This window comes from Vespula vulgaris, chromosome 9 (genome assembly GCF_905475345.1).
Source record: "Vespula vulgaris chromosome 9, iyVesVulg1.1, whole genome shotgun sequence".
NCBI lineage: Eukaryota > Metazoa > Arthropoda > Insecta > Hymenoptera > Vespidae > Vespula > Vespula vulgaris.
Genome location: NC_066594.1, coordinates 3,333,306 through 3,355,410, shown reverse-complemented (window position 1 = coordinate 3,355,410; position 22,105 = coordinate 3,333,306). Strand labels below are relative to the sequence as shown.

General features: G+C 36.2%; 1 protein-coding gene and 1 long non-coding RNA gene across 13 annotated transcripts in view; one reads left to right on the top strand and one right to left on the bottom strand.

The window, feature by feature from the left end:
• Positions 1-851: 851 nt before the first annotated feature.
• On the bottom strand, positions 852-5,570 carry LOC127066306 (uncharacterized). Its single transcript, XR_007782353.1, has 3 exons — positions 5,242-5,570; positions 1,079-1,518; positions 852-993 (listed from the first exon to the last, which is right to left on the bottom strand). It is a non-coding gene; the product is annotated as an uncharacterized LOC127066306 (long non-coding RNA).
• Positions 5,571-7,161: 1,591 nt separating this feature from the next.
• The window catches only part of LOC127066300 (protein groucho), an 87,880-nt gene continuing 72,936 nt past the window's right edge, over positions 7,162-22,105 (top strand). For 4 of the 12 annotated variants that reach the window (XM_050999850.1, XM_050999859.1, XM_050999856.1 and 1 more), the window contains exons 1-2: positions 7,164-7,499; positions 14,829-15,603. In XM_050999850.1, coding sequence (XP_050855807.1) covers positions 15,568-15,603 — 36 coding nt within the window. In that variant the 5' untranslated portion in view covers positions 7,164-7,499; positions 14,829-15,567. Of the gene's footprint in view, positions 7,500-14,828; positions 15,604-22,105 lie in introns of all 12 variants that reach the window. The other 8 variants (XM_050999851.1, XM_050999855.1, XM_050999848.1 and 5 more) reach the window with 4 other exon arrangements.

The window sequence follows — 22,105 nt, the reverse complement described above, 5'->3', positions numbered from 1 at the left end:
AATCAAACGCAACGAGTTATATCAATAAATCCATCTTGTTAGTTAACTATTTTGTTAGTTTTGGTTAATCCATCGGAGTCAATCGTGTAAGCAATAGATCAAAACGGTAAAATTTGACCGCGTTCTTCGCGTATCGTTGTATAATAAACGCGTAGGACGGACGCGAATGCGAGGAACGACATGCACGACTCGTTTCCAGTCTCGACACGATATCGATTTTCTTGACAGTGCTTCTAAACCGTAATTCCTTATTCGCTGTAATAGCCAAACGAAATTGTTAGGGAAGAACTTGACTTCTGTCCGTTCGAAGCTCGTTATTCGTCACGCGATAAGAAATAGCAGAGATTGCTTACCAGCGGAGATCAAAACGTTTCGATCCTCATCAAATTTATTTAACTTTATTCATGGTAAAAATTCTTCCTTTATTTTTATTTCTTTTTCAAATTTCGCACGTATACATAAGCGAAAATTTGGGAAAAATTCGTCTCGCGATAAGGAGCTACGTTAATTGCTTTTGCCGTGCAAAATCAAAACGTTTTGAACCTCATTAAATTAAATTAAATTCGTTTATTTATATTCATAACAGATTTGTGTATTTTTCTTCTTCTTCTTCTGCTTCTTTTCTTCCTTTTCTGTTTTTTATTTATTTTTGTTTCTCTTTCTCAACAGACGCAGCCATGTGCACAAACGGGAAATGTAGAAAGAAGAAGAAAAAAGAGGAAAAGAGTAAAAGAAAGAATCGATAGTAATGCTGCTGCAAAACAATCGGTATTATGTAACCAATTTCAAGTCATTGAGTTTCTAGTGTCTAATTACATCGATAATAATGTTATCATCTTTAGAGGAAGAAAAAAAAATGCTCCCCAACTTGTATTTCCTTTCGTCATTTAAGAGCTTCTCCGAAAGAAATACATACAAGAGAACGAAAGAACACACGCATGAGGGATCATTTCGCATGGGAGTCAATTTTCAACCTGAGTCGGAAGATAAAACCTGGAATATACATATTATTCTACATTAGCTAAGCACCGACGAATAAAAACATTTGTGTATGTGTCTGTTAGATACATGTACTTACGTACGGATGCAAAAGTTATTGTTCCTTTCTTTTTCTTTTTTTTTTTTTTTAAACAGATAGTACCGAAGTTTCTCGGTTGTATCGACTACTCTTAGATGATTTAAGAAGATTCAATTATAATATAGTTTTATTCGCGCGCGCGCGTACGTGCGTGCTCGCGCGGAGAGTACCGGATGTTCCAATGATATTTCCGCTAAAGGTTTCCAATTGCATTTATGGCTCACTCCGTCTCTGTTGCTTTCGCACGATCCTCCCTCCTCGTTCCTTTTCTCTCTCTCTCTCTCTCTCTCTCTCTTGCATTCTCCCATCTCTGTGATCTCCTTCTCCCCCGTTCTCTCTCGCCTTGCGCACACCGACAAATGGCATTTCGTTTCTGCACAAATCGTTTCTTTGCAATCTCGTTGCGCGGTAGAGACTCGCTCTTGTTCGTGTATATACACCTACGTGTGTACGTACATATGTGAACGTCGTATATATATGTGTGTATGTATGCATTCGTATGTATATATATATATGTGTTTGTGTGTGCGTGCATGTGGGTGGACAACCAAGCTATGTAAATATGGTTATACCGCGTTGCATGTTGATAATGAACGAGCTTGTGTTCGTGCAAAAGTATAGTGGGTTGTGGCTTGTGGTAAGGGCCCAGGAGAGAGAACGAGAGGTAGAAACACAATGGGGAGAGACCGGGCTAGGAAGCCGGAGGAACGAAGAAAGATAGATAGAGATAGAGTGAGATATACAGTCAAAGAGGGAGAGAGGGAGAAAGAGAGAGGGAGAGAGAAAGAGCGGGAGAGACATAGGAAGGGGCATTTGCTTTTGTCGTGCTCGGTCGTTGCATGCGTCCGACAACCATATTCTCGCCAATTGCAACTCTGACACTGACAGTCGAATGACAATAAGTCAATGAGGACATTCGCATCGCACTCACGTTCGCATAGATTAGCTGTTCGTTCTCTTATCGCGTAAAACGGTTCGAACGGCTCGTTCGAACTTTCGATCCGTCGTCTTCGGCCGTCGTTAAATAAAAACCGATTATCGTCATAACCTCTCCTCTCAATCTTCTCGTCCTTCCTTCCTTGCTTCCCTTCCTTCTTCCCACCATCCATCCATCCATCCATCCATCCATCCATCCATCTCTCCGTTCATCGCTACCACTATCTCACCCTTTCGTTCTTATAATCTAATACTTGATCATTTCCCGTATTTTTTTTTCTTTCTTTTTTTTCTTTCTTTCTTTCTTTCTTTATTTCTTTCTTTCTTTCCTTCCTTCTCCAACCCTCGAACGAGACGGACAAGGACGATCCGAAATAGCACCAAATCCTTCGAAGCTTCGTAGATATATACGAAAGAGAACAAGGGTGGCGCGTCCCTACTTTTACCGCACGTACTTCAGAAACTAGTTTTACGATAACTCAGACTTCAGCAACACCTATCGACCGCGCTAATCCGCGTACAAACTTTTTCCATCCCCCTCGTTTACTTACCTCCGCGACCTGTTCCAACGTGCCCTCCCATCGTGTGCGAACGCTGGTATCCTTCTTTGCTTTTCAACGAACTCGATATTTCATCGGTGACTCTCTCTTCATTTTTATCTTTCTCTTCTTTATTTCTATATCTTTATCATCGTTTAATCGAGATTTTATCGATTTGATTTCTGTATCTTTTCAATCGAAGAAACTTTTTAACCGTTAATTCGACGAACAGATACTTAATCGAAAATAATAAAAAAAAAAAGGTTAAGTAAAGAAGAACATTTTATTCATTGGATTGTGTATTTTGTAATTTATTATCTCTAGTTTTCGTTTAACACGATACTTTGTTAATCCGACGATTTCTGTATAATAGTTAATAGTAAACGGAGAAATTTGCGTAATCATTACTTTTTATGGGTTTGATAATTTCTATGAATTAAAATATAGTACGAGCGTAATTATTCAGTCTATTGAAACATACCTCATTACTTCAACCTCATTATATATTTCCTTCTTTTAATATCTAATAATAATAATAATAATAATAATAGTAATAGTAATAATAATAATAATAATAATAATAATAATAATAATAATTTTAATATGTTATTAATTCGCATCCGTGGAAAGATTTATCGTGAGATAAAAATGAAAATCCATCTAAATATAACTAAATAAAAATATGTTAGAATGTAAATCTGATATTCTCTATAAATTTGATAAATTTCTCTCTCTCTCTCTCCCTCTCTCTCTCGCTTTCTTTATTATAATTAACGATTGAAAAGTGAGGTAATTTGTATTTAATCCACGTCTATTTCTGCTTATATTCGATACGGTGATCTCTCTATTACGATTAATAGTATGAATTCGAAACTATATCGATTTTGTAATTAACAGAACAAAAAGCCGAATAATGTTTCCGGGAAAAGGCCATTGTTACGGAGTATCTACGTCGTGTTAGACCAGTTAACAATGCGGCGATACGAATAAAACCTAGCGACAGGTAGCGCGAGATTAAGGTTTCGACTACCAACACGCAAACATAACGTGACATAACGTTCGTGCTTTCTTCACGAATGCGTGCAACGCGACCTATTATTCATCGTTTCAGAAGAGATGCGTTTCGATCTATTCAATTCGCATTTAAATTTCCCGCTATCGATCTATCATATTGCGAGATTTTATATCTAAATCGTCAAAACGAAACGATCGTTGTGAATCAACTAAACGAATAGGTTGTATCTTATCGACGATACTACGATCACGAGAGTGATCATCGATCATGGAATCATTTGTCAAAGCGAACTTGTTGAAGAGAAAAGAAATTTTCTTTTCCTTTTTCTTTTTTTTTATCTCGGGGATAAAACAAAAAGAAAGAGGAAAAAAGAAAAGAGAGAAAGGAAGAAGGAAAAAGAAGTAAAAAAGAAGTAAAAAAGAGAGAAAAAAGAGTAAGGAAAAAAAGGGAAAAACGCGTTAGATTCATTTTATATTTGTAATACGAACTCTTAGATTTCATTATAAGTCTTTTATAATATCAGCTTTAAACGGATAATAAACGGGAAGGAAAGAGCTCCGAGAAGAAGTTTCAAAGTTCCTAAAACCAAAGTGTATTATAATCCGTGGTACTCGAGAATGGGAAGTGAGTTATATTCGGGGAAAGGAAAGTAGACGTTTCCTAAATGAAAGCAAACCTTCCTAAATCGAGGTTTAATAGCAAAAGGCTATTAACAATATGCTATAACCAACGTCTATGTACATATATACGAAGGGTCGCGTCAAAGCTAATATGGTGGTAAGATGCTTTCTCTCTGTCTCTCTTTATCTCGTCAGATTGAAGGAAAAACTATATTTCATCCACGTATTTGAAACTTGAAAAAGAAAATGATATCAAAGTGTCAATTATCATTAATTACAAATATCGCCATTATATCGTGACAAGAACGAACGAAACGTCATTAAAGATGTCAGATTTGGCGTCCCGAGAATCGTACGAAATACATATAAGCTCGTCTTCTCGAAATAGAAAGAAAATGGACGGGCGCGTGGATTATTGGCACTTGAAAATAGAGAAAGAAAGACAGAACGAGAGAGAGAGAGAGAGAGAGAGAGAGACATTGTCGTAGCCAAGACACGTGCCATTTCCACCGTCATCTTCCTTCGAGGAATCGACTTTGAAAATACTATTACTTCATATTCTTCTTTCTTTTTCTTCTTCTTCTTTTTCTTATTACAAAATACATATATATAAATATCTAGATACGAGTAGATGTATAACGTCTTGTTTCAGATAAGATCCTATTTGATTCCGGTTACAAATGTCCTGCATTCATGATCGTTCTATACTTAAACCGTTTCGTATAAAGTTACGCCGTTTTGCTAGGAGAAGTTTAGCGAAGTAGAAACGAACAAGGCTATTGGAATTTCGAAAAGGCCCAGAGCTTCAGGTAGAACAAGCTGATTTAGAACATACCCCTGCTCGGCAAGCATTTAACCGAATGAGGAATTCATCTCCTCGCGCCCTCGACGAATACAAGCAGTGAGAGAAGAGATAAATAGGTAGATAGATAAAGAGAGAGGGAGGGAGAGAGAGAGAGAGAGTGAGAGAGAGTGAGAGAAAGAGAGAGGGAAAGAGCAATGTGTAATATGATGAGACACGCACGTCCGCACACACTTTCTCACTCTACTCACACGTTCACCAGTGGTTACACCCACGTCGAGGTCTCTCCTTACACGTTACCGCTTGACTTGCGTTGTCCGGCTCCAGCTCTTTGACTCATCTCCTCCCTCTATCGCTCTTCCTTCTCTCTCTCACTCCCTCACTCTATCTTTCTCTCTGCCTCTCTCTCTTCCCTCTCGGACCTTTCTCTTTCTCCGGATCTCACACAAACAGTTACGTATACACGCGATACCCAGTAACATTCGGCACTCGGTTCCACCATGCTCTCTCCCTTTCCAGTCTCGTGAGAGAGAAAGAGAGAGAGAGAGAAGAGAGCGAGAGAGGGAAAGAGAAAGAGGGGGTGAGCTTATCATTCGTTATTACAATAGTGCGAGAGAGACAAACGTATACTGTGCATGTATATGATCTAGCACATAGAGAAGCATCCATGCTGTGTACGTATATGTATGTGTATATATATATGTATATATATATATATATGCTATGCGAAGAAGCGTCCGCGTAGCTCTTTGTGTATGTATGTGTACGTGTGTGAGTGAATAAGAGAGCGAGCAAGCGAGGGAGTGAGTAAGAGACCGAGTGAATAGTGCAAGAGAGAGAAAGAGAGAAAGAGAACGAGAGAGAGAGCAAAGCTGGAACGCGGTAGACAAAGAGAAGAAAAGGGAGGAAGCGTTGGCAAGTGTAAGTGAAACAGCGATGCGCTGGGTAGGATGAGAGAGAGAGAGAGAGAGAGAGAGAATGATAGAAAGAGAGAGAGAGAGAGAGAGAAAGAGAGAGAAGAGCAACGAGGAGAGGTGGAAGATTAAGAAACACGCGAGCGCGAGGGAGACGCGACAACGCGGTGAATTCATCCGCGCGGTGGGTGGAAAGGAGACGGAAGCTGGGTGGATACTAGTGTCGAGTGCGCGAGGTGGGACGAACCAACGAGATAGAGAAAGAGAAAGAGAGAAAGAGAGAGAAAGACAGAGAGAGAGAGAGAGAGAGAGAGAGAGAAAGAGAGAGCAGAGGTGTCGATAAAGATTTTCTAACGTTCGTATTATATTCCACGCTACACGGCGTGTGCTTTTGTAGAAAGAGTAAGGTATTCGGATTAATGCGCTCTTGTACCACGTGACTCTCTCTCTCTTTCTCTTTCTCTTTCTCTTTCTCTTTCGACATTGTTATAACCTACAAACTTACTATTTCCTTGTTGGGAACGATCGAATATCTTCCTTAACGACTTTTTATCTTATTCCCATTATTTGATATGTACTAGATGAAAGAAAATAAGAAAAACTTACTACGGTAACAACTAATCGCGCGAAAAGAGTTAATCGAATTTGTGGGAAATCGTCCAACGTAAAGGCACTTAACATATACGTTAACCTATGTATGTACGTACGTACGTGTATAATATGGATATATATATATATATATATCTATACATATACATAGCACGCACGAGAAGCATCGTCCAGCAAAGAGCGTTACGAAATCGTTCGAAAGAGAGAAACAGCGACGGCGAGTCGCCCCCATCGGTCGACGCCCTTGACTCAAGGCGAAGCGAGAAACGAGTAAGAAGAGAGGAGTGCCGCGGGGAGTGGGTGCGGGAGGGAACGGGGGGAAGGGGAAGCGTTCGGTTAGTTGGTGGATGGCTGAGGAGAGGGGAGGAGAAGCGAGCACGCGAGAGAGCCTTCGTTTCTCTCTCTCTCTCGTTCACTCCTCTCTTTCTCTCTCTCTTTCTCTCTCTCTCGCTCACTCCTCTTTCCTCTCTCTCTCTCTCTCTCTTTGAATCTCTCACTCCGTTCTCTCTTTCTCTGTGTGTCGAGAGCGACCGTGAGCTCTCATTGGTCGTTCTCGGTCGTATCTCTCTCTCTCTTTCTCTCTCTCTCTCTCTCCCTCTGCGCGTGTGAGTGCGCGCCACCAAGCGGCAGCGGCGGCGACGACGAACGGCGTTCACACGTTTCCCGTCATCCACTTGGCTACCCGGCTCGTAGTCAAGCGTCGTACGCCGCACGGTGCGTATCGTGTTTGGTCACGTATCGTATGTTACGTTTAGTATCGCGAACGAGCCGGCCCGCAACCGTTTCCTCTTGATTATTTGCGCGTTCGATAAACGTGTGTATATATTGTTGTGTGCGCGCGCGAGAAAGAAAGAGAAGGAGAATCCTTCGAAGGTAGTGCTCTCCATCGACAAGTGTTTCTCCTCGTTGTTCCTGTGAGAGAGAAAGAAAGGGATTGAGAGAGAGAGAGGGAGAGAGAAAGACAGAGTGTGCGAGATAGTATCTCGGTGAGTGTGTTCTTGTCTTTTTTGTCTCTCTTTTTTTTTTTTTTACCGCAGTGCCAAGGTGTATATAACGAAATTTACGAAAGCATTAAATCGAACGATTTTACTGAAAAATACTTGGATATAATAGAATCGAAGGAATACGAAGACGAGATTCGTTGGGTAATGTCTTTTCTTCCCCTCTTTTATTTGTTTATTTATTTTGTTTTCTTCGTAATTACCATAGAAAAGCTCATCCTCGTTTTTAATGTCGATCGTTATAAGATAAGAGTTGAGAAGAATCTTAGAACTTAGTTCAACTACGCAAATTCGTACTCTAATATTTTCGTCGTCCACGAAGGAGGTTAGAAATCGAACGATCAAGGTGGAAAGATCGATCGAATGGCGCATAGACGCGATGACGGTCACGCGCGACAATGAGAAAGGCATATAATACACCAGTAGTAGGAGACACGTAATTTCCCTGTTATATTCCTTGCGACTCAATATCGCCTCTGTTAATTACAAATATCGTAGATCCTATCGCATACGTATTAACGTCGAGTTTAATCTTGATGACTCGCTTTGTCATTTAACCTCGCAAATTCGTCGCAAATACAAAATGTAATCGTTCAGATAACTACGTAATATGTATATGTATTTGTGTACGTACGTAGGTACTCGTCCTTTCGTCTCTTTGTAATAATAACAACATCGACATTGATACATTGCGTTTATGTGTATATTTGTATATATGCAATATATATATATATATACATATTACGTATATATAATCGAACACGAACGAATGAACGGACAACGATAAAAAACTAAAGTGAGGTTAAGTTCGTCCGTCCATCCGTTCGTGTCCCTCTTTTACGAGAGCTCCAATTTCAATCGTCTTTAACGTTTCGTCCAAGTCCCCGAGCGTGGGTTCCACTTAACATCGATGGTTTCTTAATTCGTTTAGTTCAGTAGGTTAGCTCGCGGGCTTTGAATCGTTCGCAACAAGTGTATTTATATCGTAACGAAAATTTATTCGTACGAACGTGAACGTCTTCTTTTCTCTGTGACGATTTCGTTTCGATTAGTCATCAGCCACGAATTTGCGTTTGCCTTTCTTTTATTTATTTTTCCTCCTCTTCTTTTTCCTTAATTATATTTTTCTTTTTTTGTATTATTATTATTATTATTATTATTATTATTATTATTATTCGTTTTTTTTTGTTTTTCTTTCGCCTTAACCAACAACCATTATTATACTCGTAATCGTGGTAAAAATTCGATTATCTCGAGCGTGCCAACGATAATGGACGTTCATTAAGTTATCGTTACGCGTACATACGTACATACGTACATACGTACATACCATACATACATATGTGCCAAATATTTTCGCTCGGTTAAATATCCCTCCGTTAGAGAGAGAGAGAAGGGGGGGGGGGAGAGAGAGAGTATCGTAACTCCTGCAACTTTCCAAGAGTAACAAAGTTACTTATGTAGCAATTTTATTTTATCTCCCACCTCGCTCGTTAGTTCTCTACTGCTTTCTTTTCTCTCTTTCTCTCTCTCTCTCTCATTCTCTTCTTCTTTCTTTCTCTCTTCTTTTTTTTCTGTTATTTATTATTCAAGAAGAAACGAGAACTTAACTTTTACCTTATCCCAATGAATTACTCCATCCATTTAGATAAGACCACGACGAGCCCATCTTTTTTTTCTTTTTTCTTTGTCTTTCTTCTTTTCTTTCTTTTCTTCCATAACCCTCGAATCGTTTCGAAACAGTTCGATTAATTAACAACAAGCGAGAAAAAATATAAAGAAATAAGTAGAAAAAGAAAAGGAAAGGAGAGAGAGATCCCGCTCTCGGACAAACAAACAAACAAACAGACAAATAAACGAACGAACGAAAGAACGAACGAACGAACGAACGAATGGGGCAAAATAAAATGAAACAAAAGATAATTATCGAATATGACACTTTACTTAAATGAAAACATTTCATTCAATACGTCGTTATAGTTAAGTCTCGAACAACAATTTCGTCCGGAAAAGGGATAATGTAACGAGCTGGCAAAGCTGCTTGGAATCTTTCCTCCTCGTCGGTTTATTAAGTAGTGCCGCCTGCCAGCACGTACAAGCAGGACCAACAGCTGCGAGAGTAGTAGATTACTGGAAAGTGGTGGAGGCGGTGTGAGAGAGAGTGAGAGAGAGAGAGAGAGAGAGAGAGAGAGAGAAGGGTAGAGATAGATAGATAGAACGCGCACGCCTCAAAGTAAGCGACTAAAGAGAGAGAGAGAGAGACTAAGTGAGTGATAGAGAGAGAGGAGGGAGGAGAGAGGAAGGGAATATTCAGAGGGGACCGACGATGATCGTGAATTGGCATTCTAGTCTCGTTAAATCATCGAGACGATAGTCACATTTTTCTAACGTTTTTCTAACATTTTTCGTTTCCTTTTTCTTTTTTATCATATACTGTTATTTTCTATATTTCTGTCTTTTTTCTTTTCAATTTTTTCCTCTCAATTTCTTTTTCTTCTTTCTCTCTTCCTTTTTTCTGTTATTTTCTTTTTTTTTTTTTGTACACACTAGCATAGTTCTCTTTCTATCTCTTAGTCACGTTCTTGTAACACACGTTTTTTTAATTTTTTTCTTTGGCTCTTTTTTTACATTCGCATAGTCCTTTCTCTCTCTCTCTCTCTCTCTCTCTCACACACACACACACACACACACATTCTTTTATCTCACGAGCGCATGCGCCGAACATGAACGTTCGAACGATAGCACATATTCGCACGACAATCCCTTTGTCTCGCGGCTAATCGCGCTTATCGGCTCGTAAACCGCGTTGTCTCTCTCTCTCTCTCTTTATCTATCTATCTATCTATCTATCTATCTATCTATCTATCTATTTATCCGTCTATTCCTCTCTTTCTCTTTTTCTCTTGTTCTCTTTCTAGTTCACCTTCTCCTCCTTCCTCTCCCCGGACACCTCCTTCTCTACCTCTTTCTAGTAGACTTCGAAACAGTCATGACAATACGCTGCCTTGTTTTTGCACGCGAGGTCACCCGAGAACGGTTCTTATAAGTCGACTCTTTCCACCTCGATCCTTATCGTTTATCTCGTATACCCCGTTCTCCTCCTCATCCTCCTCATCATGCTCTTCCTCTTGCTCCTCCTCCTCCTGTTCTTCCTTCTCCTCCTCCTCCTCCTCCTCCTCCTCCTCCCTCTCCCCCTTCCCTCCTTTTCCTCCTCTTCTTTTCCGCCTTTATAAACGACCCTATTGTTCCTCGATTATCGGGAACGCGTAATACGATTATTAACGCTTTTACGATGGAAGATCGATAGATCGTAGAAAGGATCGATCTTTCTTTGTCATCTTTCTTTCTTTTATTTTTATTTTTATACTCATTTATTTATTTATTTATTTATTTGTTTGTTTGTTTGTTCGTTCGTGTTCTTTTATAGATTAACGTATAATCCAACTTTTCTCTTTCGCGGTTAGAAAAAAATTATATGATTCGAAATTCAATAGATTCAGTGCAAAAATTATGTAACTATAGATAGTATTACTTTTATTATAGTATAATTGTACTATACTAAATATAAAAATTCTATTTATTAAACGAACTTCGTTACGAAGTAACAATTAATTTTCCATCGATGAAATGAAATCAAACTTTACAGATATAAATTTGCAAGTATACGATTTCGAATTAACATGCGTTATAATAGGTTAACTCTATGCGATCATATTTTTTTCAGATATAAAGGTAACACATTAGTCGAAACGATTATCCGTGGTATGATACAGCTGGTGAATCGAGTAAAACAAATTTATTTAATTATACAAATATTATTACATCTTTTGAACCATTTGTATATTCATACATATTTAATAATTTGCTGTTAATTGAAAGATAAACACTTGTAGCATATATAATTATAACTGCGCTGAATGAGATCAGATATTCGAGCGGAAAAATTTTCATTTGAATGATTAACGTTCATCAAAGATAAAAAAGAAAGAAAGAAAGAAAAAAAAGAGAAAAAGAAAAGAAGGAAATTCGTGGTTTTTATTCTGAAATAATGACATATAAATTTTGATTAGGTAATTGTTAATTGATCATTTAAAACGACTCGTTACGAAATCCGATATTAAGAAAATAACTTATAAGAAGAAGATTTAATGTCTTAAAAGAATTTGATAAAAAAAACGTGTTCAATGATGGATCGATGAAAATAAAGATTTACGATCACTCGAGTATTCGGTACGTGATCGAAATCATAAATTGTGTCTTACGAATTAAGTACATAAATAAATAGATAGATAGATAAAGAATATACGTGCACATGCGCGCGCGCACGCGAGTGTGCACACATGTGTATGTATTCGTTGTTGTTTATCCGACATCTGTAATTTATATATCTCTGATGAGCGGACAATAGAGTATAAGTGTCAATATAATTAGTTTTACAGAGAAGTACTTATAAATTATATCTAATATTTAAACTGTAATATATATATATATATATGTGTGTGTAAGATCAGATGTTAGATTTTGAAGAGATTTTAAAAACTGATAAACCATGTCTTGTCCCATTGGACTTATAAAATATACAATGCATACCATAAATAAAGGACAGCGATGTATAATAGTATATAACCGTGTTTATTAAATTTTTATTTTTATTCAATGTCGACTTATACTCATTTGTCGGTACACCGAGAGATTATGGTCGAGCTAAGTCGCATTAAAAAAAAAAAAAAAAGGAAAAATACAGAGAAAAGAAGAAAAAAATCGCGAAGAGGTGAGAATAGACGTACATAACTCTCGATCGTTAATTAACGCGGCGCGTTTTCGTCCTAATAGCCGTGTACGGTGTGGAGAATCCTTTAAAAAGCCGTAAGCGCTCGCTCGCTCGCTCGCTCGCTCGCGCAAATACCCCCGTGCTTGGTCGTCGCGATAACGATCAAAAAAAAAGGTGGAGAAGGGGGAGGGGGAGGGAAAGAAATCACGAGGATCGCGTGGTTAAGGATCTCGAAAGCGATTATACGAGATTCGCGATAACTTTCTTCGTGACTCGTTCGTCCCCTAGTATTGTGTCTGTCCCTGAGTGTTGCCCCTCGCCATCATCAACGGATCGATTCGATTTCTCTCGATCGGTATGAGGAAGAACGCATTAGTTGCCCTTTTTTTCTTCGTTTCTTTTTTTTCTTTTTCATTTGATTTTATTGATATAATGAGAACACTATAGTATCCATTTTTCTTTTCTTTTTCTTTTATAGAAAATTTATCTTATACGACACTTACGATATTGTTTTATGTAATTTGTACTTAAGATGTTACATTATGAAGATGACGTTAGAGAGAAGGAGAGAGAGAGAGAGAGAGAAAGTGAAAGAAAGAATTCATTTAATTAGAATCGTTTGAAGAGATTAATTATTTTGTTTTCTTTTTCTTTAATTGTCTTTTTTTTTTTTTTCTTATTTATCTGCAATCGCGCGCGCTTATAAGTACGTATGTACATATTATTCTCGTTTATACTCGTTTCACAAATTAGCCACTTACCAGATTAAAGATAGAAGATAACTGCGTTACAGGTATACAATATATGCGCGGAAAGACACGTATCGATTTTATCTTGACGGTCATCGCGCGTTACTCGCGTTAAATGTTCGATAGCGATTCTTCCCGGTTATTACGATAACGATTATCTATTTTACTGTGCAAGCAGGAAGAGAAGTTTACGCGTGAATATACATATATACACATAGACATATATATATATATATACACTCACGTAATGTATGATAATAACATATAATGTATAAATATATGTATATATGCGTGTATACATATACATATAAAGGAAAGGTAAAAGTATATACTGGTAAAGAGAAAAAGATAGAAAAGTCGAAATAGAAACATACAGAGAGAGAGAGAGAGAGAGAGAGAGAGAGAGAGAGAAAGAGAGGGAGAGAAGGAAAGAAAGAAAAGAAAAGGCTTTCTAGTCTGATGTATACCATATACACTGAACTCTACGATATTTTCACAGACACTTATCTCGGATCGATAGTAAAACGCGTTCGAGTTTACTCGCTAACATTTTTTCTTTCGTTCTTTTTTCTTCTTCTTATTTCTTATTTTCTACTTTTTACTGTTTCTATCTTTTATTTTTATTTTACTTTATTTTTCTTTTCATTTTATACTGTTTTGCTCTATTTTATCTTTTTCTTTTTTTTTCTCTTGTTTTATTTTTTCTTTTATCTTTTTTTTTTCACGCCAGTACTAGCCGCTATTACGCGTCGCTCGAGCCGAAATGCGTTATTCGCGGAGAATGGAATGTTAACGGAGTTACATGACCCCATTTTCGAGTTACACGAAACATCGCTCCCGGTTACAAAGAGCTTGTAATGACGCGTCATGTATATGTAATGGCGCTCCGTTAAAAGCGCGAGAACGGATAACAATAATAGCGGCTATGGGTATGGGCGAAAGTTCATTCTCTTTCTCTCTTTCTCTTTCTCTTTCTTTCTTTCTCTCTCTCTCTCTCTCTTGCGTGCGCTCGTCTACTCCAAACTTTTTATCGTATTTTTTTCACCGCAAATTTGACCATAATTTCCGTCGACTTCGTGATTTCGTGCGCCCGCGCAAAAGAGAAAGAAAGAGAGACAGAGAGAGAGAGAGAGAGAGAGAGAGAGAGAGAGAGAGAGAGAATTTTAATTTTAAAAATAATATTTAAATATTTAATTGACAGATTTTCAATACCTACGCAAAACAAGTTTCTCGTCGTTCGATGTTATTTCCTTTTCTTTCTCTCTCTTTTTTATGTTTGTTTCTCTTTCTTTTTTCTTCTTTTCTACTGCAATCTTCTTCGCTAGAAAGACGACTCGGAGATTAGAATAAATGCTTTCGGAGGTAGATAGGTATGAGTATTATATTCACTCGTAAATCGCATGACGAATCGATCGAGTCGAATTAAAACCGTTTAATGATAACCCATCGTTTAATTTTTACATCGATCATTTATATATCAATACTTGCATTATCTACAAAGGTAACGCATTTAAGTTTTTTCAGCGTATCGAAAGAGTATGGGATAATAGGATTTTGTTGTCCCTTAGAAAGCAACTCTGAACGGTACGAATTTGTTCGTTTATTTATTACTTTCTTTTTTCGCTTTTTTTTTAATTACCCCATCATCCCTTTCATACACCTTGGCAATGCGATGATTGAAACGAAAAAAAAAGAAAAGAAAAGAAAAATCCAAAAAAGGATGGAAAGAAAAAAAAGAGCATTGGCGGAAGTAAGTAGATCAGATAAAAAAATAATGTCTCTTTTAATTGAAAGTTATCCGACAGTTAGGCGACTACTCGAAAACTTGGGATTACGAGGAAAGTGTGAGAGAAAGGGAAAGAGAAGGGAGAAGGGCGAAGAGAAAGAACGAGGGAGGGAGGGAGGGAGCAAGCAACGACGTTGTGATTTATTTCTTGCCATCGAGGAGAAAGAAGGCAGTGCAACGTAAGTTAAAAGTTTCGTGGAGGATCAAAAAGAAGAAGAAGAAGAAAAAAGAAAGAAAGAAAGAAAAGAAAAGAAAAGAAAAGAAAAGAGAGAAGGAAAATAAAAGCGCGAATAGAGAAAGAGAAATATCAAAGACACGGGGTGTTTTATAAGAGTGAGATATTTTATTACCGCGTATCGCGAGTTAAAAGGAGGAGGAGTGGAAGTAGAAGGAGTAGTAATAGTAAGAAGAAGAAGAAGAAGAAGAAGAAGAAGAAGAAGAAGTAGCTTATATACCCGAAAGATAGAGATATAATGTATTGTGTTACGTTCTAACGATCTAACGTGACGAGAAGAGAAAATCTAGTGGATATTAGCAGGAAGGTGAAGGAGGAGAAGGAAGACAAGACAGAAGGGGGGAGTAAAATTAGGAAGAGTAAAGGAACGAAATAGCTAATGGAATTCATTGATGATTCTCAAGATGATGCCAAGAAAATTCGAACTGGATAATGGAGTACACGAAGTGACCGTAGAAGAAGGACGCTCCGTTAACGTGTGACTTGTGGAAAATTAGCCGAGTACAATTAAGATGTACCCCGCGCCGGCGAGACACCCAGCCGCTCCCGTAAGTACTTATTTATTTTTATATATTGTATATGCATGGGTGTATCTAAACTGTTCAGAATAAATTAGAGGATCATGAAAGGTTGTTACACCGAACAGGTTTTGTAACATTAATCGAGGAAACGATAGGGAAGATAAATAAAAAAAAAAAAATAGAAAATAAAAAAGAAAAGATAGAGAAAAAGAGAAAAGTTAGTCGGGAAAACTGTGAATTGATCTTTTCTTTTTTTTTTCTCGTCGTTTTATCAGGCATATCTAAGTATTTATAATTCCAGAAATGACGTGCCATGTTTACGGTGCACAATGAATGCGATATGCGATCTTCTAATTGTTTTGAATGATACGTAATATTTATGTAGTATTGGTGTGTTATTGTAACCCTTTTCTTCTATTATTAAAGATGACTAAAAGTCAGGCGGATATTTATCAAAGATGACTGTGGGTCAGTCGACAAAATTTTTTTTTCATTCGTTAACACACGTTGTTGACCGTCTATTATCCGCATAAAAAGAAAAAGAAAGAAAGAAAAAAGTTTCGCAACCGTTGGCTATGTATATTTATAATTAAATTTTCATATCGTTATTTAAATTATATTAAAATATTAAAAATTCTAGAGAATTGATAATACATCAAAGTATAGCTAAGACTATACAACAGAACAAACAATGTTATAATAATGCAATTTTCTTACACAATTTTATACTTTAATAATTACATAAGTTGCGTGCATATGCAAGCACGAATATACTCTTGACAGGCCAACAATGTTTTAAGACTTTAAGTGAACTTTAGATGAACTATTAAAGAACTTTAAAGGAACGTAACATATCTTGATATTTTTCAAGTAACTATAACGTTATTTATCAAATATATTATTATTTATAAAATAAATATATATATATGTATTCATTTATAATTCGTTCTATATTTGTTTGATATAAATCAAATGAAAAATCGATCTCATTTATATAATAGGATATTGTATCAGATGTTACAGTCTACCGTAGCGAAATCCTTTTTCTCTTTTCTTCTTCTTCTTCTTCTTTTTTTGTTTCTTTTTCTTTTTCTATTTCGTCTTTGTCTCCTCTTAACTGTTTCCTTTCCTACGTGACGTCACCTTCGTGCTACTCGTTTAAACTCAACTCATAAAACTCTTCCGACCCTCTTCTTGTTCTTTTTTCTTTCTCTTCTTTTTTCTAAAATTATATCTCTTTTCTTCCTTTTTCACTCTTCTTTTTATTTTTAACCTTCAAATATATATATATACACACACACACACACACACACATATATATTTAAATGTTTCGTAAAAATTTCGTTACACAAAGTTATTTATACACATACCTATATACCTGTGTACGTACGTAGATACATAAAAAAAGAAAAAATTGGTCTCTCTCGTTTCACACTTCTAATGGGAACGTTTTTAATTAGTCGACGCATTAAAAAAGTTTATCTTCGAAAAAGTTACTTCGTATTCCGAACCTCCCTGTATTTTACATCTACTCGTTTAATGGCCAAACGTGTGTAAATACTAGAATTTATTTACTGGTACGATCTTAAAAGAAAACAAAAAAAAGAAAAGAAGAAAAATAAAAAAAAATCTTTGATTACTTAATAGAGACGTAGGAATCGTTGAGACGAAGGGATCGGTGGGTGGAAATAGAAAGGGGTTGAGGAAGTAGTACGATAAGAAGACGAAAGGTTCCTTTAACAAGAGTTATTTTATTCATTCGAAAAAGGTAGAATTTTTTACGTCCTTTTTCATTTCTCCCTCTATTTTTCTCTTTTCTGTGTGTGTGTGTGTGTGTGTGTGTGTGTGTGTGTGTGTGTGTGTGTGTGTCTTTCGTCTTTGCATCATAGTAATTTCACGCGTCGGATAACCTCAAAGTCCTTTACATCGTGACAAGATCACCATTTGAGTTTGCTAACACACGTACACGCACATGTACACGTGCACATACACACGCGCGTACGCACACATACAAGAGTCCGTTAGAAGAAATTGTGAAGATTATTTATAGAGGCATAAGTCAACGTACAACAATTGCCGTTCGTAGAAGTAACCATTGACGATACGCTTGAACGTATATTTGTCTGTCTCTCTCTCTCTTTTTCTCTCTCTCTCTCTTTCTCTCTCTCTCTCTCTATCTCTTTATCTCTTTTGTTAGACGTGGGTGTTCTCATCAGCTGATTGCCCTCTTCTTGGCACTACTCATTAAAATGTGTACATACGATAGAAGATGACGGAGACAGAGAGGAAGAGAGAGATAGATAGATAGATAGATAGATAGACAATTTATGTTTATTATATCATATATATATATATATATATATATATATATATATATATGATATTTATATTATTGTCTTACCAAGGACTTAATTAATTTCCTAAGAAGGAAGCACGTGTCTTATGAAAACTCAAAGTACATAGTTTAATGTTCGATATTTTGAAAAGGAAGAAAGAGAATGGATTTTGAATTTACCTCTTGAATGATAAATTACTAGAGTGAATTCTGGAATGGTCGACTCACTCTCTTCTTTACTTGGCAAGCAAACAAATGATAGGCTGCTCTCTAGTATCGCGTTCTTTCTCTCTCTCTTTCTCTCTCTCTCTCTCTCTTTCTCTCTCTCGTAACTCCTAACTCGTTCCTTTGTAATAAAAGCGGACGCAAGCTTTGCACGATGATCTCGTTTGAAGATTGTTGTTTCGTCGGTATAATACGGGTTTCTGGTTCCAAGATGAAAACTCACGGAAAATCTTAAGCGCATCGTCGTGCGACACAACGACAAAGAAAGAAATAGATCATTGCGAAAGGCACGTTGTTGCGATATGATTCTCTTCTTTTCTTTTTTTTTTTTTTCTTTTGCCTTTCCCCCTTTTTTTTCTTTTTTAATAATTCCCTTTCGATTATTAAAAAAAAATGAAATAAAAAGAAAAATAATAATAATAAAAAAGAAAGAAGAAAAAGAAAGCAAAAAAATAGAACAAAAAAAGAAAGGTGTATCGAGAAAATTGGATTCGATATCGGCGACGAGAAAAAGAGCGACGTATCCGCTTCGTGATTTATCGGAATGCGAGGAGATTAATCATTTTAATTGCACGCACGAATCGCTTCTATATCGATTTAGGATTTCTCTGCCAATACACGACGCGTTATAAACGCTCGAACGTGTTTCTACCGATTCGCGAACGTCAAATTATAGTTATCGTTAAGGTAAAATCGTAACGTGCTTCCTATTTATATGTGAATTTTTGTTTTATTTTTTTTTCTTTTTCTTTCTTTTTTTTTACCACGAATTTATGACGGTTTCGATCGATCAATCGATCGACCGATCGACCGATACATTTGCAAAAGTATTGTTATGATATCGAAAGCTTTATTATTTTGAAGTAAGTATTATATACAGAATGCAGAGAGTTATATCGATTCTATTTCTCTCTCTCTCTCTCTCTCTCCCTCTCTCTCTCATCCTTTTGTTTTTTAGCAAAAATGGCTTTACAATTATAACGCGTTCGAGCAATAAAACTAATTAGTCGTTGCCAGAGTATTTCGTGAAAATCTCTATAAATGTTACACCGTTAAAATCGATACTAAAATCATACGATCGATAGAAAAAAAGAGAGAGAAAGTGAGAGGGAAAATGAGAGAGATCATTTATACTAACACTACTTTTTATTCATTTTTATCCGTTCCACATATGCGTGTATGCGTGTGCATATATATTTGCAGAAAAATAACATGATAATAATTGAAGCAATACGTCGATGAAAAGCGTTCGAACATGCGAGACGATAAAATAAATACGAAATATACATTTTCTATAGATTTTCTATCGCTTTTCACGATTCGCACATCTTATAATCTACACGAGAAATCATGAGTTATACATAGATACCGACGTTAATATTTCCTCGTTTAAATTTGCTCGCATGAAAAACCGAAAATTGTTAATACATAAATACATACGTATGTATATACGTACATGTATGTACGTATGTATGTACTCGTTTGACTAAGCAAATAGTACGCTCGTTAAATGAGCAAAAGCTCAGACACAATTTAAACGTACCTTTATTAACAATTACTAGCCTCGCAAATTCTTAGCAGGTCCGCTTTGTTGATTCGTGCCTGGCATTACGGACAAAGGATTAAAAAAAAAAGAAAAAGAAAGAAAGAAAAGAAAAGGAAAAGGAAAAGAAAAAGAAAAAAGGAAAAAGAAAAGATAAAGCAAAAAAAAAATACCACCGCTTTGTTTTCTCCTCTCCCGTTTCCTTCCCTACCCTTTTGCTCTTTTATTTTTGCCTCTGCGTATCACCCTCTTTACCCTACTACGCCCCCTCCAACCCTCTTCCCTCTCTTACTTCTCGTCCTTTACTCTGCACTTCCTCCTTTTCTTTCTTCGACCCTTCTCTTCTCTTCTCTTCTCTTCTCTTCTCTTCTCTTCTCTTCTCTTCTCTTCTCTTCTCTTCTCTTCTCTTCTCTTCTCTTCTCTTCTATTCTCTTTTTTCTCCTCTCCTCCCTTCCCCGCCCCCATCCCATCCGCCATTTTTCCTACTTCTTGTTACTTTTTCAACGTTTATGCGACTCATGCACCAGATTCTTGCGATTCGGACTACCTAAAAAATGTTGCAAATCTTTTCTGGTTATTAACCCTTTCACTACAGTAGAAAAGGCTCCAAGAAGGTTATTGTTAAACAGAAGTTCGGGTCATAAGTGTACACTGTACAACCGAGGGGTCTTTTGTAAGAGGGAGCTATGCCAGAACAGTAAAGTTTTGAGATATGAAGGCTTTTTGTGAAAAGTAGTGTTCCTATAGAAATTGCATTATTAGGGTTATTATTTTTTTATTTGAACTTATTAATGTGCGAGTGGTATGTCTCTCTCTCTCTCTCTCTCTCTCTCTCTCTCTCTCTCTCTCTCTGGAAAAATGTTTTATTTTTTATTTTATTTTCTTTTATTCTTAAATCTGAAAATTGGATTAAAAAAGAAGCTTTAAAAAAACTTGTTCTCATATTACAATATATACATATATATATTTTATCTAGAAGCCAGAAATTTTCCCAAGCTATAAATTAATGAATAATAATCAGACACGAAGAGATACGAGAATTAATAATAATAAAAAAAAAGAAGAATTCGAATTTTCAACATTTCCTTCAACATTATATTGTATCGGATCCGTTCATTCACATATAGGGTTTCTGACGCGAATCGAATTTTTTCGATAATAAAAATTATTATCATGACAATAAAAATAAAAGAGATACGGGACAACAAATAAAATATTACCATAGCGACGAGTATATTTCAAATAGGAAGACTATGATCGAACAAATCAAAAATGTTATATTTAAATAATATCTGAATAATAGAACAACAAACGAGCTTCTGTATTTACAAAAGAGCATAAATACTTTCGATGGGAAACGCCTTTACAATCATCCAATTTTTGACCGCATTTAGGAAAAGTCGGGACGGTGACAAATCATCCCTTTCAACCCTTATCAAACTTATACCTCGAATTTTCTCCAACGTCCTTTCAATCGAGCAGCGTTGCTACGCATACATACATAAATAGAGACATATGTATAATAAATCCAGAAAGTAAAAATTGCGAAGCAATGAAAATCGAACCTTTAATGTAGCAACCTGTTATCCGTGGCCGTATTTTGCATCTAGGGACTTCGATATCGGAATCCCTAGCTGCAACATCATTATCAGCGTTCAAAAGAGCAAGTGTTTCGATCGAAAAAAATTCATAAGCGTTTTTGTTTATTTATTTATTTACTTATTTTTCCTTTTTGTTTTAGTTCGTTGAACATAAAAGTCGACATTTTTTTCTTCATGACGGTTCATTTTAATAAAATAATAATAATGGAACATTGTCTGGTTCGTAACGTTTGCATTTAAACAAAAAAGAAAGTATAAAAATGAATCAGTTCAAATTTACATTTGAAAAAGTAAAGAGAGAAAAAAAATACAAGATTAATAACTAAAATTGTTTCCTTTTTTTTCTTGTTGTTCACGCTTTTATTTAAGCGAATATATTAGATCGTTTTTTATATTTTTTTTCGCATTAAAATTTTTAAAATGTACCTGTTCTGGTGCTACGAAATAATGTACCTACATTACGAACAAATCATCGATACTTGCTATTTTAATAAGTGTTTTATTTATCGAAGAGACTCGAATCGTTTCTATTAACGGAAATATTAAATTCAGCGTTGCTTCGTTATTTTATTATTCGTTCGAACGATTACAAGATTTTTATTATCTCACGTTTGAAAAAATTTTATCATTTCTTTAACGAAGACATATAATCGCGTTATATTCGATCGTTCATTTGTTATAATTGTTCTAATTGTTGGATGATACATTGGTAACGTAGAGTTAGTTTAAACGCATATCGATTCGCGAAAATCAAATTGATACAAGTGAAAAATAAGCAGGAATTGTGCCCTCCGAGGAGCAAATGAAAATTTGGCGATAACAATC